The sequence below is a fragment of the Poecilia reticulata genome, linkage group LG3 (assembly GCF_000633615.1).
Source record: "Poecilia reticulata strain Guanapo linkage group LG3, Guppy_female_1.0+MT, whole genome shotgun sequence".
In the NCBI taxonomy this organism is placed as follows: domain Eukaryota; kingdom Metazoa; phylum Chordata; class Actinopteri; order Cyprinodontiformes; family Poeciliidae; genus Poecilia; species Poecilia reticulata.
In genome coordinates, this window is record NC_024333.1 from 9,395,570 (window position 1) to 9,413,661 (window position 18,092).

At 42.0% G+C, this 18,092-nt stretch overlaps 2 protein-coding genes across 3 annotated transcripts in view; one reads left to right on the forward strand and one right to left on the reverse strand.

The window, feature by feature from the left end:
* fbn1 (fibrillin 1) overlaps window positions 1–13,759 on the forward strand; it is a 67,583-nt gene extending 53,824 nt beyond the window's left edge. For both annotated transcript variants that reach the window (XM_008404597.2, XM_017304114.1), the window contains 17 exons: window positions 142–267; window positions 4,087–4,239; window positions 4,341–4,403; window positions 4,499–4,618; window positions 4,726–4,845; window positions 4,922–5,044; window positions 5,528–5,659; window positions 6,330–6,455; window positions 6,932–7,138; window positions 7,227–7,352; window positions 7,577–7,699; window positions 8,145–8,261; window positions 10,029–10,157; window positions 10,243–10,362; window positions 10,884–11,115; window positions 11,195–11,378; window positions 12,207–13,759. In XM_008404597.2, the coding sequence (XP_008402819.1) occupies window positions 142–267; window positions 4,087–4,239; window positions 4,341–4,403; window positions 4,499–4,618; window positions 4,726–4,845; window positions 4,922–5,044; window positions 5,528–5,659; window positions 6,330–6,455; window positions 6,932–7,138; window positions 7,227–7,352; window positions 7,577–7,699; window positions 8,145–8,261; window positions 10,029–10,157; window positions 10,243–10,362; window positions 10,884–11,115; window positions 11,195–11,378; window positions 12,207–12,590 (2,585 nt within the window). In that variant the 3' untranslated portion in view covers window positions 12,591–13,759. The remainder of the gene's footprint in view (window positions 1–141; window positions 268–4,086; window positions 4,240–4,340; window positions 4,404–4,498; window positions 4,619–4,725; window positions 4,846–4,921; window positions 5,045–5,527; window positions 5,660–6,329; window positions 6,456–6,931; window positions 7,139–7,226; window positions 7,353–7,576; window positions 7,700–8,144; window positions 8,262–10,028; window positions 10,158–10,242; window positions 10,363–10,883; window positions 11,116–11,194; window positions 11,379–12,206) is intronic.
* A 365-nt stretch (window positions 13,760–14,124) lies between these two features.
* On the reverse strand, window positions 14,125–17,009 carry dut (deoxyuridine triphosphatase). Its single transcript, XM_008404596.2, has 7 exons — window positions 16,783–17,009; window positions 16,010–16,157; window positions 15,524–15,615; window positions 15,390–15,434; window positions 15,210–15,284; window positions 14,599–14,669; window positions 14,125–14,266 (listed from the first exon to the last, which is right to left on the reverse strand). The coding sequence occupies exons 1-7, from the start codon at window positions 16,895–16,897 to the stop codon at window positions 14,210–14,212; spliced, it is 603 nt and encodes a 200-aa protein (XP_008402818.1). The 5' UTR covers window positions 16,898–17,009; the 3' UTR covers window positions 14,125–14,209.
* Between the last annotated feature and the right edge of the window lie 1,083 nt (window positions 17,010–18,092).

Consider the following 18,092-nt stretch of genomic DNA (forward strand, 5'->3'; position numbering starts at 1 on the left):
TTTAGCTGTTGATTTTGTCCATTTCAATCCTACAAATGTTTGTGAAATCGAATCATTCCTAAATAAATGTAATCCCAAATGTGCTTTCAAAGTTTTAATTTCTGAGCACTGTGGCTGATGACATTCCTAATCCTTCGTCAGACATTGATGAGTGCGTCCAGTCTCCTGAGATCTGCACATTTGGGAAATGCACCAACTCCGAGGGAAGCTTCACCTGCGAGTGCACCAAGGGTTTCCAGCTCTCTGCGTCGGGACGCCGATGCTTAGGTGAGCGCAAGTGGTGGGTGGATGAAAAGAGAAACTGTGACGCTGCTGCATGCATCTGCTTCATGGGAGAAGGTTGGGAAGCTCTCAGCAGAGAGATGAAGTAAAGTTTTCTGGCTGTTTCATGACAGCTTACTCTTTTCCAGCTGGTTCTGCTGCCTCAGCCTCGACGAGACCAAGGGTGGCTCTGAGCAGATCAGTTTTCCATTTCCTCACTTGCATGCATGCGTGTGTGTGTGTGCGTGTGTGCGCGTGTGTGTGCGTGTGTGTGTGCGTGTGTGTGCGTGTGCGTGTGTGTGTGTGCCTTCACACATACTTGGTGTGCGCTCTTAGGCTGGGTGGGGTTGTGCTGAGTTCTCTATAAGGGAGTTCCCTCTCCAAACACTGAAGTGATGACTTCATCAGTTTACAGCTTGCGTTCCACTTCGCTCTTCAGTTTTAGAAAGTGCTAAAATTTTAAGCCCAAGTCTGGCTGTCAGAGAAAATGTGTTTCTGTTAATAACAGGGAGGCATTTGCTAAGATCACAGAGATTTATAAAGTTTATGGTAGGTTTTATGTCATATACTTAATATTCTGATGTCTTTTTTTTAATGTTTTTCCTGAACCAGTGTTCTAGTGGGGTTAGCTCCATTTCAATGAACTTGAGCCACAGCTGTGCATGAAATATTATTGTGATTTTATTTTGTGTAAATCCGTCAATCTCTGCATCGTTAGACTAGGGAAAAACTAAAATGTTGACATTTCAAGTGGCATGCTCAAAACTATTTTCTTCTCCAAAGAAGAATTTCCTCAGATTTTATTTTTAAGAGTCAGTCATCCTCACTGTTATACATCTCTATATATTCAGTTTGTAAAAACGAAAACTAGGTAGAACGTCACAATCTCTGATGTCAAACAAACCGGTATGTGCTCAACTTTTACTGATTGTGTTAAATATGTTTTGATTTACTACTAGTGAAGGTTTTCCACATCAGTTGTCACCAATCACTATGAGACCTTCTGCTCTTTTCCAAGTTTGCGTTTATTTCAAAATCTCATTTTGAGTTTTTTAAGAGGTTGTTCTTGCTTCTGATTAAAAAATAAAAATAAAAATATGTCTTGTCGACATTTTTGCTCGCCACATCGTCATAAAGCACCATCAGTCTCCCCGAAGGAACGGCTAAAAAATCACGGCTATGGCGAAAAGAAACATGACACTATTGAACATTTTTCTCACAGCACCAGGTGTTCATGTATGTGGTTTTTGCCTCTGAGCCAGGTGTGTGTGTGCGTTTGTGTGTGTGCGTGTGTGTGTGTGTGTGTGTGAGTGTGAAGAAAGCTTATTTGTGCTGAGTGCAGTGAAGGCCAGAGATTGCAGGAGGGCACTGCCATGTGCTTCTCATTACAAGAAAGACGCTGCTTAGTCAAAGAGGAAAAAGAAAAACACACAACTCTGTGCAGAGAATTATACAGTTTATGTTCTTGAGGGGGGAAAAAATGAAAACATATTTGATTTGCTGAGAAAAACACCAGCTTCTTTTAATACACATGTTATGAGAAAAACAAGACCATTATCATTAGGGCTGCAGTTGGATGTTGCTTGTACACAGTTAAACAATGGCCTTCTGTTTGGTCCCCGCAGCATGACTATTACCATGTTCCTAAGACCTAACAGAAGTTTTCCGAATTAAACTCTGCTCAGTTTATTTATAGAGCGGTAATTGATAACAAATGTCACCTCAAAGCACTTTATCCATCTGTGTCATATCCAGTCGTGTAGAATTCAGTTCAGTCCAAATTCTGTTCAGGTCAGATCCAATTCAGTACAATTCAGTCAAGCCACATGGTCCGATTTGGATCCAGTTGAAGTTCTTGCTGAAATGGGGCACTGGGTGAGACCAAGAAGTCTCAAAAAAGTTTTTTTGTTGAGTTACAATAAAATATTAAAAATATTAATCTAGAGCGTTATGAAGTGGAAAATAACCTCCTCAGGATTTTGACAATGAAAAAGCATTTTACCAATCAGAAGCTGTGACTCTGACTTTGGTCAACCACATCACCAGTGGGGGCGCTGTTTAGTGGTGAGCCATACAAAAAAACTCTATTTTGTTATTACTGATTTGTCAGTCGGCTGCACAGTGGCGCAGTTGGTAGAGCTGTTGCCTTGCAGCACGAAGGTTCTGGGTCCGAGCCCCGGTCTTTCTGCATGGAGTTTGCATGTTCTCCCTGTGCATGCGTGGGTTTTCTCCGGGTACTCCGGTTTCCTCCCACAATCCAAAAACATGACTGTTAGGTTAATTGGCCTTTCCAAATTGCCCCTAGGTGTGAGTGTGTGTGTGCATGGTTGCTTGTCCTGTGTGTCTCTGTGTTGCCCTGCGACAGACTGGCGACCTGTCCAGGGTGAACCCCACCTCTTGCCCGGAACGTTAGCTGAAAATAGGCACCAGCAACCCTCCCGACCCCACTGAGGGACAAGGGTGAAAAAAAATGGATGGATGGATGATTTGTTAGCAGATAAAGATTTTTCTGTTTTTGTGAGGATGCTCTTAAGACTTTGCCGCTTGGGCAACGAGCACTTATATCAAGATCTGCAATTGTTCTGCTAAATACATCCAGTTCAATTCAACTTGAAATAAAATTCAATCTGTTTTAGTTAAAGTACGGCCTGGTTGATGGCAGCACTAGCTCATCCATTGGCTCTATCCAGGAAAAGTTTTCCAGCTCACTTTTGACCTTCTTCCAAAGAATTTTCATTCTGAGAAGTTTGCATTGATCCAACCAATGCAGTGTTTTAAAAATAAAAATGTTGCATTTACCTGTACAAATTGCTCACGGGTAGTAGTTGTTGGAAAAATAAAAAAAGAAGTGACGCAAAGAAGTGAAGAATCGACAGTAAAGCTGGACCAGTGAATTCACTGGCTTTCTTTCCCTGTCGGCCTCCTCTTGTTTTAGAGATCGCCTTTGAATCTGAAACAAACTATGTTTTTGGAGGGCTTATGAAGAAGGTGGCTTCTTCATAAGATGGAGATTTTCTGTTTGTTTCAGTGATTGTGGGGGGAAAAAAGGGCCACCTCCCCATAAGTTTAACAGATTCTCTGAAAAACAGTGGCCTCCCCTCCTCCTCCTGGTTTGTCACCACACTCTTACTGTTTCACACATCCATCCATCCATTTTCTTTACACCCTTGTCCCTCAGTGGGGTCGCTGGTGCCCATCTCCAACTAATGTTCCGGGCAGGGTTCACCCTGGACAGGTCGCCAGTCTGTCACAGGGCAACACAGACACACAGGACAAGCAACCATGCACACACACACTCACACCTAGGGACAATTTGGAAAGGCCAATTAACCTGACAGTCTTGTTTTTGGACTGTGGGAGGAAACCGGAGTACCCGGAGAAAACCCACGCATGCACAGGGAGAACATGCAGCAAACTCCATTCAGAAAGACCCAGGCCGGGAATCGAACCCAGAACCTTCTTGCTGCAAGGCAACAGGTCTACCAACTGTGCCACTGTGTAGCGTTCTATTGTTTCACACATAAGTTACAAATATTTCACTGACATATTTATAAAATAAATAATAATAATAATAAGCTACATAATGTGTGCAAACTGCATTTAACTGGTTCAAAGACCTGATGGAGCCACAATATGTTGTTTTTATCTTCTAATACTTAAAACTTCAGATGTGGAATGAGATAGCTTTACATATAGGAACGAACTCCCATAAATTTATGAAACAAATGTTTTCCTAAACTTTTTTACGGAACTTTGTAGATCTGAATCAGTGGTCTTCCTTTCTGCCTGCTTCATTTGTTCTCCTCTGTTGGTTTTGACCCTCAGATATCCGTGTGAGCTACTGCTACACCAAGTTTGAAAACGGACGCTGCCTGGCACCGAAGGCTCTGAACACGTCTAAGGCGGAGTGCTGCTGCACTTCTATGCCTGGCCAAGGATGGGGAAGTCCCTGTGAGATCTGCCCCAGGAAAGATGAGGGTGAGTATCCTTCCTGACACACATACAAAATTAGCAAAGCATACAAATGTTGGCACAGATATTATCTTTAATTTGTGACTTTTCCTGTTTCTTATTCGCAGAAGCTTATCGTGTTCTGTGTCCTAATGAGGGATATAAGCGGGGACCAGATGATAGTCCTAAAGGTTTATGACCATAATCTAAGCAAAAGCTACGTTAAGTTTCATCTGCTCTATATTTCTTGAAGTTGTGCTGATTTATTTATTCATTTTGATTCCAGATATCGATGAATGCCTCAACGATCCGTGCATTAACGGTCAGTGCATCAACACAGACGGATCCTTCCGCTGTGAATGTCCAATGGGATACAGCCTTGATATCAGCGGAGTCACATGCGAAGGTAAGTTTGTTTGGTTTCACAGTGTCGGCATGTAACCCCGATCTTATTCACTTGTCTCATTCCCTCGTTCCTGTAAGCCAAGGTCTAATCAACTCCCTCCGATGCAGATGCAAACGAGTGCGAAATCGGAAACCCGTGCGGCAACGGCACATGTGCTAACGTCGTCGGCGGGTTTGAGTGTGCGTGCGATGACGGCTTCGAGCCCGGGCCAATGATGACCTGTGAAGGTATGAGAGCCAGCGTGCCTGAAAGTCTGTCCTCTGTCCTGCAGTCTCGACAACTGACTTTTTCTTGATTCCTTAGACATCAATGAGTGTGCCCAGAATCCTCTGCTGTGTGCGTTCCGCTGTGTTAACGTGGTCGGCTCCTACGAGTGCAAATGTCCCACGGGTTACGTCCTGCGCGAGGACAAGAGGATGTGTAAAGGTACCTCCACTCAGTCTCACTGTTTTTTCATATGTGGTCTGTGTACTAGGTCGTGTAGTGTGGGTCGGAAACTTTCTGCGCCCCTCAGACATAGTGGCCCCCTCCTATAAAGTTGCATAACTTGTTAGTTATCTAAGCAAGATCTTCAGTGAATCTCTGTCTGGGATGAACTTAAAACAGTCTGACAACTGTAACCAGTCAAGTCCCTGTTTATACGTCCACTCTCTAAAATATCTTAGGTACCATAGCAACAGATGTATTTGTAGAGAAGCACTGAAACAGGAGGAGCCCATCAGCAATCGTAACATCACTGTTTAGAGTAAAACTTCAAACAGATTGTTAAATCTGCAACTTCATGCCTGCTGATCCAGAAGACCTCAGAGTTGGAGTATGTTGAATGTCTTAGTAAGGCCACTGAGAAAGTTCCTAAAAAAACAACTCTGCTTCTTCTGCTGACTTGAAGCTTGTTGTCTTACTTTCCAGACCAAAACGAGTGTGAAGATGGTATAGATGACTGTTCCAGCCGAGGAATGGCCTGCAAGAACCTGATTGGTACATACATGTGCATCTGCTCACCTGGATACACACGGCCACCCAATGGAGATGGATGCATGGGTAAACATTATGCGGCTCTTGCTCTGCTTTCACTGACATTGTTATGATTTTCTAGTTTTGGATATGGATAAAAAAAAAACATATGCAGTTTTTAACATGATCCTGTCTCTTTGGAACTGTTCAACTAAATTTAAATTCAGTCCTAATCTATCCAATTCATTCCAGTTTTATGCATTCATGCCGTCACTGTGGAGTGGAACCACAAAAGTTTAGGCTCAGTAGCCTAAACGGGCCTAAACTTTTCAAACAGCCATAGGTTTGAAAAGGTAGAATAAACAAAGAATAAAGTGATTCACCAGAAGTAAATCCTTTAGGGAAAAAAAGAGAACACATAGCTGATGTCAGCAATAATGCCATCAAAAACTGAGCCAGTGAGTTCTCCCAATGGGAAAGGAAAACAATGGTAAATGCAGCAATAGCTTTTGAGATGACTCATGAAGAAAAGAGATAGATCAGACTTACGGAAGTCTGATCTAATCCAAGCATATTGAAAGAACACTAAAGACTTTCTTTGGCAATGCGGTGTGTTGTGTCAGCTTTACCCCAGAACTAATAATAATAATAATAATAATAATAAAAATCTTATCTCAGCAGCACACTAAATTAACTAAACATGACGACACACAGCACAACACATAATTTTTGCCTTTTGTTGTGGTTTTTGTCTTAGACCTCAACGAGTGTTCGGCCAAGCCAGGAATCTGTAAGAACGGCCGCTGTGAGAACACGGTTGGAAGCTACCGCTGCAGATGTGACCAAGGATTCGTCGCTAACCCCACACAGACAGAATGTATCGGTAAGTAGTTGTTAATTCACTGTGCACGCCTTGCTCACCCTTGTTGTCTTAATTTCATTGTCGTTCCACTTCATTGTTTGGACGATGCTCGGACAGAGACGCTGCTCTTACTTGTTGCATCATTGAGTGTTCTTGAAATGGCCTTGCTGTCTTCGTGGGAAGTGGGGCCCTTTTTCCTCTGTCTGCTTCTATCCAGACAGAGACAAGGAAAAGCTCTCCTGCCTTGTCTGCATATGCACGTCTGGGCAGCTGTACCGTGTTAAGCTTGGTGAGAAAAGCTCCAGAGGGACACTTAAAAACTCATGTCTGTGTAGCTATCTTCCTCCTCACAGACAGCAGCGATAGAGGCGTGTGGGTTATCTATCTACGTCTGGCGTGTGAAGTCAGGTCCCGTCTGGGTGGTATCGTCTGCTTTCCACAGGCTCTGCTGGTCTCTCTCTCATGTTTCCGTCTTCTTTGCCTCTCTCCTTGTTCAGATAACCGCGAAGGCTTCTGTTTCACCGAAGTTCTGACCACGCTGTGTCAGATGAGTTCTAGCAACAGGAACCTGGTGACCAAGTCGGAGTGCTGCTGCGACGGAGGCCGAGGCTGGGGAACCACCTGTGAGCTCTGCCCCCTGCCTGCCACCACCCAGTACAAGAAGATGTGTCCACTTGGACCTGGGTTCACCACTGACGGCAGAGGTATTCCAAAGTCAAGAGTTTTGCACGTTACTCCCATATCGCAGCTTCATAAACGTCTGTGGGGTAAACCTTTCCTGTTTCCTTTCAGACATTGATGAGTGTCGAGTGATGGGAAACCTTTGCAAGAATGGTCGGTGCCTCAACACTTTGGGCTCCTACAACTGCGTCTGCAAACCTGGATACACCACCGACATCTCTGGCACACAGTGCGTGGGTAAGCACGACCCGCGCTCCGATTGTTTAATCCTTACACACTCGTTCCTTCCTCTTGTTCTTGTTTCTGCTGTCTAGTGAAGAGCTGAAACTCTGTTTTTGAAGTTCTCCCAACCCAGATCTGCCGGTCTCCACATGCCCCATTATGGAGTTGCTAGCAGCATCATCCAAACTCTTCTGCCTTTTTGTTTTACTCTTTGTTTTTTTTTTCTGCTCCCTCTTTAGATGTGGATGAGTGCATACAGGCACCTAAGCCTTGTAACTTCATCTGCAAGAACACAGAGGGAGGCTACCTCTGCTCCTGCCCCCGAGGATACGTCCTGCAGGAAGACGGAAAGAGCTGCAGAGGTGATACACAAAACATGCACGCACTAACACAACCCCGAAATATTCAAAGAACCCTTCCTTAGCTTCCAGGTTAGAGCAGCTGTAGTGCGTGTGCATGTGTGTGTTCAGGAACTGTGATGCAGTGCATCCGCCTGTGTGTCTGTTTACCGAGCGTTTTCACAAGTCTAAACAAGTGTATTCATGCTGTCCCTTTTTGAGGGCCTCTTTCATCTGTATTTACTGTAGCTTCAGTCCTCCCCCCTCTACAGTATCCCTCTGTGTGTCCGGTGTCTGCTGCCTTTGCAGTTCATTTGTAGGCCAAAAGCTGTACAAGCACAGGGATTTAGCTCAGAAAGGAGCGTGCGAGTCTTTTCACTGTATCTTAAGCACATTAGTTCAACATCTGAGCAGTTTTGAATTTTCTTGAAAAGCAAATGCTTCATCCTGTTGAACCTCGCACTTTCAGATCTGGATGAGTGCTCAACCAAACAGCATAATTGTCAGTTCCTGTGTGTTAACACCATTGGCGGCTTCACGTGCAAGTGTCCCCCTGGCTTCACCCAGCACCACACTGCCTGCATTGGTAAGTAAAACATATGCAGGAAGTAGGTTACCTCGTCATCCATCTCTATTTTAATCACGTGTATGTCTTTGTAAAATGACATTTTTATGGTATGAAATCCTTAACTAAAGGTAGTTCAGTGTCACTGTATTTACTGGTCTTGGTCTAGCTTGAGACCAAGACCAGACCAAGATTTTGAGTGAGGCGAGACAAAGACTGAGACCATGATAGGGTTTTCCGCCAGCACAGTCCAGAGCTCGAGCCAGTTCTCGATCTGAACCAATGTCCTGTGTTTTCAATGGAAGAATGAGATTGTTGAGTGCCAAATCTGGTTCAACCATCATGGAATACCTAGTTTTTCAGTGCAAGCCATGACATCACTGCCACATCACATTCATACACAAAGAAACAACAATCATTGTGGAAAACATGAAGAATCTGCAGTGGTCTGCTCAGGAAGTCCACCAGTTGGTTATATTCTGGGCTTGTCCAGTGTTTCTGAATAAACCCAGAATGAGAAGCTGTATGCTGAGCTGGTTCAGTAGATGAAAAATGCAGGATTTATTTGAACAAACATTTTTAAACAAAGAAGTAGCACTTGAAGGGCATCAAGGTCCGCCATCTTGCTACTACCCTTTTCTTCTGTGTCATGTGGAAAAAAAAGAAGAAAAAATTATATATCTATAAGTATTTTTTGTTTTACCCTGAGAATGTAGCAGCTTGCATTACCTCATATCAAAACTAGCACAGGGAACCCTCATTTGGGACATCAAGAATGACCTCAACAATGACTCATAGGAGATGTTGAGGTGTGAGACTGTACAAGTAATGAGGTTAGAAAAATATGGGTGTGACATGAATAATAAAAAATATTTCTTGATAGAATTGCAACCTTAAGAACCAAAAGGGTCTTTCATTTGAAAGCTCTTCAGTGGACACCTCTGAAATCTCGACCAGCTGTTAAAACATTGAGATTGCACTTTTGACTCGTGTTCAAATGTTTGTTCATTCCAATGAAAATAGTTACGTCAGTTGAATAAAACAAACCATTCAGGTTCAATTAGGACATTTTTATCAAAAGTTTTAAAAAGATATTGTTTTTGGTTTTTTTTGCAAACTTATATTAGCATTGTTGAATTTTCACACCGTCAAATTGATCAGATCCATAACTGTAAAGAAGAAAGCTTGTTATATTTCAATTTTAGTGCTATAGCTATGCAAACACAAAAAATGACATGATCTTTACCCGATACCAAAATTATTTCAAACTTTTCCATCTTCAGAACAATATTAGAACCTGATCAGTTTTACTGAGCCTTGATGCCAAAAACTGACTGAATTTTCTATGGAATTGAGATTTGGAGTTTGTAATGGCCAGTCCAAAACATGGACCAATTGTCCTTAGGGTAAATGTCAATTTGGAAGACACATTTGTGTCCAATACTGAACTTACTGACAGATGTCTTGGTCTGTTGCTTCAATATTTCCGCATAATGTTTTCCTTTGTGATGCCATATTTAGTTAAATACACCAGTTGAATGAATGAATGGATGAATTCATACTTTTAGTCATGTGAATATTAAATCCAGGCAATACCCACACTTGCATAAAATACATACATAAAACTGTAAAAGTCTAATCTGAATTCATATCAGACAGAAAGGAGAAAAAAAGGATTCCGTGTCTTTTTAAACCGTGAACACAGAGTATGGTTTCAGCTGTAAATCCAGGTCACGGTCATCTTCCCATTTGCTCCCCTGCCTGAACCTCCTCTTTCCCTCTGCACAGACAACAACGAATGTTCAACTGACACAAATCTATGCGGTTCCAACGGGGTCTGCCAGAACACTCCGGGTAGCTTCAATTGTGACTGCCAGCGGGGATACTCATTAGATCCCAGTGGACAGAGCTGTGAAGGTCTGAAAAACAAGAGAGCAATCAACAGACTGGTAACAGAAATGAGACACTTTCAGTCATGGTGATTTGTGCTGGTCCCTGGCAGACATGGACGAGTGCGACGGAAACCACAGGTGTCAGCATGGCTGTCAGAACTTGGTGGGTGGATACAGGTGCAGCTGTCCCCAAGGCTACCTTCAGCACTACCAGTGGAACCAGTGTGTTGGTGAGCACTGTTTTTTTTGGTTGTTTGTTTTTTGACACAGGATGATGTAGTTGCTAAAATATCAAACAGAGGCTGCGTTTTCAGAATGAGCTGTTCAAATGTTTTCAGTGTCACGAGAAATTGAAAAACATTTTTTACATTTCTTCTTGTTATTTTTGCTTGAAGTCTTTTATGACTTAAATAGTAAATGACCTGTCCCTGTGTAGCACTTTATCTAGTCCGGAGGATCCGAAGCGCTTTAAAGTACATTGTCATTCACCTATTTAAACGTTGGCAAAATAATACTCTAAAACAACTCGCTAAGCTAAAAAAGTTTTTTGCCCCTGATAGAAATAATAAAACCAAAACTGAATCACGAGATTTTTTTCCACCACTTTAAAGCCAGGCCCCTGTTTCTAGTTTAGGTCTCTCTACATATTGACGAGATTTAGAACAGACTTTCCCAGCATTGTTTGTGTCCTTTCACTGGAATGACCTCCCCCCCATGTTTGTTTTCTTCCCACCAACTTCCTGTGACCCAGATGAGAATGAGTGTCTGAACAGCCAGATCTGTGGGGGAGCGTCATGCCACAACACCCTGGGGAGCTTCCGCTGCCTCTGTCCCACCGGCTTCAACTACGAGCAGTCCACCGGAGGCTGCGCAGACGTCAACGAGTGCTCCACCAGCCACAACCCGTGCAAGTTTGGCTGCTCTAACACAGACGGGGGCTACCTCTGTGGATGCCCACCTGGATACTACCGCGCTGGACAAGGGTACAATTTAAGACATTCGGGAAAATGAAAAGCGGCCGCCGTGTTTTCAGTTTGACTGACCGCTTTGATTCTGCTTCAGGCACTGTGTCACAGGTCTTGGCTTCACGAGTGGCAGTGTGAGTGGCGGACAGGGAGGTGAGGAGGATGACAACTCACTCTCCCCAGAAGCCTGCTACGAGTGTAAGATAAACGGGTACCCGAAGAAAGGACGCAAACGTCGCAGTGTCAACTCGACACACGATAGTGCTGGGGAAGACATGCAGGTAATTAGTTTGAAAGACTGGAAAACTTGAGGAGGATAATCAGTTCAAAAACTTCGACTGGGGCAGCATGCTTAATCTAGTGCTGGTAGTCTGTCAGTTGTCGAATTCAGTTTGTGTCTAGATGTTTAAAAAAAAAGCCCCTACAAGGAGGATTTGGGTGCTCAAAATGTTCATGACTGACATCATCATGAGAGAAGTGTTCTTGTAAATTCACACATATCTAGCATGATGTGAGCAAACAAAAAAACAGAAAATTTAAAGTACCTTGGAAAAGTACAAATCTGTTAAAAGTATTTTATCACAATTCAACCACCAACTTTGGTGCTTCAGTCGTACTTTCAGAGTTGCTGCCCTACTGGAACAGGAACCTCATCTCCTTATATCTTTTGCTGATCAGATCTGACCAAATCTGATGAACAGATGGATTTGGTCAGATCCATCTCTTTTTTTAAACATGTCCCTGTTTAAACAAAAAAGAAAAAAGAAAGCGCATCTGCACAGCACGAAAACTGTCAACAGCATATATAACTGTAGGGAGGGTGTGTGCAGGGTGAGGTGGATATTTCATTTTCTTATTACTGCGTCACCTGTGTTTGGCATCCCTGCAAAAGACAATAAAGGGTTGGACTGTGATGCTAAGTGATTTAACAATTAGCTAAACAACTAGTGATGACATCTCTCAGCATTTAACCAAAAATCTCATTTAAAAATTTACAAACGAGCATAAAATCATGTTGGTGCATGACTGAAATGTACAGAGTGTGACCTGACTGTTGAATTAGTTCTGTTGAAAGGTGAACTTCACAAAGTTTTGTTTTAACTCTTCAGCTCACCGAGGACAACGCAGTAAGCCTGGCCAGCATGGACATCGAAAGCACGCTCCAGTTGCACCTGAATGTCAGCGACCTCAGCTACCGCGAGCACATCCTGGAGTTCACCCCGGCCTTGTCCGCGCTCAGCGACCACGTGCGCTACAGCATCGACAACGGGAACGAAGAAGGCCTCTTCAAAATCAACCAGAGGGACGGAGTCAGCTACCTGCATTTGAGTAAGAAGGTCCTCCCGCCGGGGGCGTACGACCTTCAAATCAGCAGCGTCCCTCTGTACAGGAAGAAAGAGCTGGCCGAGCTGGAGGACCAACACGATAAAGACTACCTCACAGGACAGCTGGGAGATGTACTGAAGATGAGGGTGCAGCTCGTCCTCCATTAACCATCACCAGACTGAGAGGGGCAGATGTTGCTGGCAGCTGCCGATCCAGCGTCATGCTCACACTGCCCTAAAGGCCAAACAATCGAGACTCTGAATAACTAGCTAGGGGCAACTAGGGGCTCGCCACCAAAGAGACAAAGTGGGAAGGGGGGATTATGACACCATTTGATCACCAAAGATGATTCTACATATCATAGATACAGATTCTATGAAAGGAATAGCAGCTAAGTGAGGAAATGTTCGCTTGAAGTCTAAGGAAACACATCTCCAGCTGTGTTTAGAGCACTGTCGAGAGTGTGAATAGGTTTTTATTTTACTGTTAAATGTCATATGATGATATGTGGAATCAGATGCCACTTGGAGGGGCATGCGGGCTGCAGAAAGCTATTTTATTAACTCAACTTGGTCGAAAGAGAAGAATGGGTTGAGTCACAATAGTCTGATATCAATTAATTTCCTCCCCTTGAGAAGTTATAGGGAATGTCTTCTTCCCCAGACGAGGAAAGATGAAAACAGTTGGGGGAGGGGGGGGGAATGTTTTTAGGAGAGGGAAGGAACCCACTGTGGACTATTGAGATGTAACCACATCTGAGCTTGAATGAATCCTACTGCCTATTTAAACTCTGCTTTCCCATCTTTCCCACTGATCCAATAATCCGTATCCGTATTGGTGCTAACAACACATCTACAGACTTCTGAATGCACTGCACTACGAACCCAAGACCTTAGTAGTCAAATATGATCCCGTCGGTCATTCTGAAGAATCCGTGTCCTTGCCGCTGCAACAACTAGCTTCAAAGCCTGTCCGCTCTCTTCTGTGTATGTAAATTGTGTTTATACTGTAATAATCAGTGCCACTTTTAATCTATAAAGCATTTGTAAACTATAGGAAGCCCCTGGAATAGAGGGGGTCATAATGGTGCTTATAATGACCAACTACTTCCTTTGTAAACAGTGTATACAGACATGCAGTACACACACACACACACACACCACATTTTGATGATGCCAAACCTGGGCCTTCATGATTATGCACTGAGGTCTCTGTGGCCACATGTTCTCTCACAAGTAAAATCAGTGCTGCATTGTTACAGACCAGCCGGTTCTCTGTTCACATCAGTGAGGGTTTAGCTGTAAATCCACACAATAAAAACATATTTTTTTGTGTATGCATGTGGTTTTATTTCCTCCTCCCCCTCTTTCATCAGGGTCAAAATAACAAGCAGTTATAACAGCCGAGCCACGCCGCTCCTCCTCTGCAGTTGTTTGATCAAAGTGAGGAATGTTTCGGCCCGTGGAAGTCAGATTAAGTCAAATAGCCGGATGCAATACGCCAAAGTATCTCAAACTTTCACCCCATGTTGGAGAAAAACTGCACTTGCAAAGGAATGTGATTTGAAGCACAAGTTTGAATTCTTGTCTACTACTGCCCCCTTGTGGAGGTTTGGAAGACTTTTGGCTTGTGGAGCATTGTTGAATGAAACAACACGACTGCAATGAACTGAAATTAGTAAAAAATAAATGGACTTTTATGTATGAAAAAAATAGCTTTATTAGCACCTAATTTTTATTACCATATAAGAACAACTTATTGCTAATACAGTAACATGATGGAGCCCTCAGTTGCGCCCAGTAGATCCAAAGCCTCCAGCACCACGAACGGTTTCATCGAGAGTCTGGGGGAAAAAATTGAGCAAATTAAACAAGCCAAATAAAAATTACTTAGCTTACTTGTGTATATATAGACAATTTGGAAATGTATGTGCAAGAATGTTTAAAAACCTAGAACATTTATTTGTAAAAGTGATGCTATTAAACAATTTCTGATCAATGCATATAGCTGTTTTTTTTTCCAGTGCACCATCAAGAAGCAAAGGGTTAAAGCTGTAACCAGACTGAACATTCCCCTTTTGGTTTTCAGTTCATACCTTGCATTAGTTCAAGTTTAGACAAACTGGAAACACCTGAAAGGCAGGAGTGCAAGTGAAAGTCAAAATGGTCAGTTTACCTCTTCCTCCACCAGATCTGGGTAGCAGATTTTCTCACACACCAGCTGAGCAACTCTGTCACCCTTTTTCACTGTGAAGAGCAACATGAGACAATGATTAACTTGGACGATAGACAGCATGTCCTTTTATGTCATTCAGCGCAGTAAGCTCTGCACCGTATCAATTTCCTGGTTGGTGGGGGGAAAAAAAAAACCTGACTTAAAACAAAGTTATTGTGTTGTTGGACATTGGGAAGTTACTTTACATAAACAACATGCTTCTAAGGATAAAAACTGTTAGTACAGATGTGAATTAAGTGAAAGGCACAGTGATCTGGGCAAAATGTTAACAATTTTAAAAGGTAAACTTTTTTTTGTAATAAAGTCCACATTCATTTTACATGATCATTTTAGATAACATTAAATCTAATTTACAAAAAGTGTGATTGAATATTCCAGCTTTTAGATCAAATGGAAAAACTCACCACCAGGGGAATCATTTCAGGCTGTTGCCACTGTATTCCACCAGGGGGCATAAAATTAATTTGATCCAACAATGACATCAAGTATCTGTCATTTGAGGGGACCTTTGATAAACCTTCCTATGCCTAAATACCAATGACAGAACTCACCTTCAAATGTTTCTTTGCCAAAGTTGAAGAGCACGACTCCTACATTACCCCGGTAATCTTCATCTACAACACCAGCTGTGAACACACACACACACACACGCACACACACAAGCAGTCGAAATGCATAAATACATGATCTGATTATGCGAATCTGAGGCACACATTTCTGCTCAGACTCACCACCAACATCAATGAAATGTTTAGCTGCCAGTCCAGATCTTGGTGCTGAAAGAAAGAAATATAAAAAGCTTGAATTCACATGAGCCAAACAGGAAGTGTGACTGAGGAGCACAAGCCGCATGTCAGAAACTCACCAACTCTGCCGTAACAGCCATGAGGAACAGCAATCTGGATGTCTGTCTTCACAATCGCCTTATCCAGGGGACCAATGGAGTAATCATAAGCACTGTTGTGTCAAATGAAAAGCAAACAGCTTCACACACGGTTCAATATGTGACAGTGCAGAAAACTCTACAACGAATAAGATTTCTAGTACCATATATTGCAAAACAGACACAGAAGACTGTCTGTTCTGTTAAAGCAATGAACATATCTTGATTTTTTTTTTCAACATATGTTTAGTAGTTATTTTTCCATTTTAATAAGGACAAACAAACAAAAAATAGGGAGACAGAACAAACTGCCACACAACAGCATTAGCATTATGATACACCGGCTTAAAAAAAATTATAAAATAAAATAAATAAATCAGAAAAAAAAATGCAAAAAAAATATCTTGAATTAAAAATGGCTGCAAAGAAAACAGAATAGTCACACAGCAAGGAAAAATAAAAACCAACCTGTAGAGATCATATCCTGCTGCTTTTGCAGAACCTCGTGTAGGTGTTGTGGCATGCTCCGAAAGTTTAGAAAATCTAAGCACGTATTTTTCCTCTTCAGTCTTTGTTTCTGTTCTTGCTCTCTTGGATGGAGATACTGCAGACACATCTGTAACATCCAGGACAGGCATGATGGCAACGTGATCCCAGTATACAACTGACAATAATTTGATCTGACTAAAATAATTACGTGTTTGCAAATTTAACGCTAAAAACTACAGTTTTCTACTATGACCTGCTTCCCTAGTTTTAAGCGAAGCCTGTTTTTCCCGCGTTTTCCCGCCCTCCACACGTCACGTCCGCATACGTCACAAAACGGAAACAGAATTATACAACACAAAATGCTAACTTTTCACTTTTATTATCTCGAATAACCTGCTATAATAACAAAACCACATAGTCCAAAATTGGGCAAGAAATAAAAATATGACTAAATCAGAACAAAGCTTTGTTGCCATAGCAACTATAGATGACGCTAAAAAGATTCTCGCGACAGTTACAGGTGTAAACAAACTAAACCTTAAAGCTACATTAGCTCTTTGAGTAAAACGAAGCCATTTAAGATTTGTAGATGTGATTCACGTTAATGACATACTAGAATCAAACAAAGAAGGTGGCGAACACACTGTATGAGCACAATATGTACTGTGACATGAGACAAAAACCAAAGCCTGTCAATTACAAAATGCTAGGTAGGCTAGCTAAGCTAACGCTGTGTTCTCCATCTTGCTTGCCTTTGTTTTGAGAGAGCATCTGCGTGTGAAACTGTCTTTCAAAGAAACCCGGAGCAGGTTTGGATACCGATAAGCATCGCAGGAGGTCCTTTAGTCTGACCTGTATTCCTTTCATTTTTCGTTTCCTGATAGCAGCTCACATCAGCCCAGATCCTGTTAGATGAGTAATACTCCTCCTACCTCTTTCCCTTCCAGAGCACGCAACCAAGAGGCGTTTGCTTAGTAGTAATGGACAGAAACATAAAGCTCACTGACCTAAACGCGCTAAAATGTATAAATATTTGTGTCAATTCACCGTGAATTTCTATTTTGGAGATATATAATTTCCATGCACATTTTCTCTTATTCAATATGCGCACATGGCCAGTTTTATATGAAATTGAACGTTTTCTCGCTTGAATAAAGATGCCACATTTTGCATGGCTCTTTATTAAAAGCACACCAGTTTTTGTTTTTTTTTATTTCCGGAGATTTTCAGATTTACTCCTATTTTCTTCTTACAAGATGGAAAAATATATGTATTCCTCGTGACATGTTGGTCTGTGTCATAATAGAAATATATTTGCAGACATATATAGGCAGTACTACAAAAATATACCACATCTTGTGAAGGTATTTATACTCAGAACTTTTTGCCCATTATGTCATGTCACATCCACACAATATGCTACATTGAGGTTTTATTTGACACATCAACACATGCAGTTGCACACTTATGTGGAAAGAAACTGGTGGTTTGAAACATGTCAACAAATCTGAAAAGTTTGTGCTATTTTGCCATTCTTCTTTGCAAAGTAGTTTGAAATCAGTCAGATTGGATGGAGACAAATTTCCAAATGAATTTAGAACTGGGCATTCCATCTGCTTTAGATCTAAATCATTCAATCTATCCTTCATCCATCTATCCTTTGCTGACCATAGTGAAAAACATGTTTATCAACACAGATAATTGTTTCCCTGTCTTGACGATGATCAGTAATGTGCAGTATTAGTTTTACATAATTTTTTAATTTTTTTAGATGACAGATCAACCGATAGTGTAAGATGTTCAAAGTTTGGAATATTGGTTTATAGCCGCACACTCATTCATAGGTTCACAGCTTTATCCCTGTCTTGTTTTCTGTGTTTCTTGGTCTTCATTATGCTAATTGTTCTCAAAATTACCTCAGAGCCCTCTCCAGAACAGCTGGATTTAAACTGAAAACAAATTAAAGACAGATGGACTCCATTTACTATTTAGGTGACTTCTGAATACAATTAGTCCCTCCCACCCCCCATTTCTAATCTGTACACTACTATGTGCTCATACC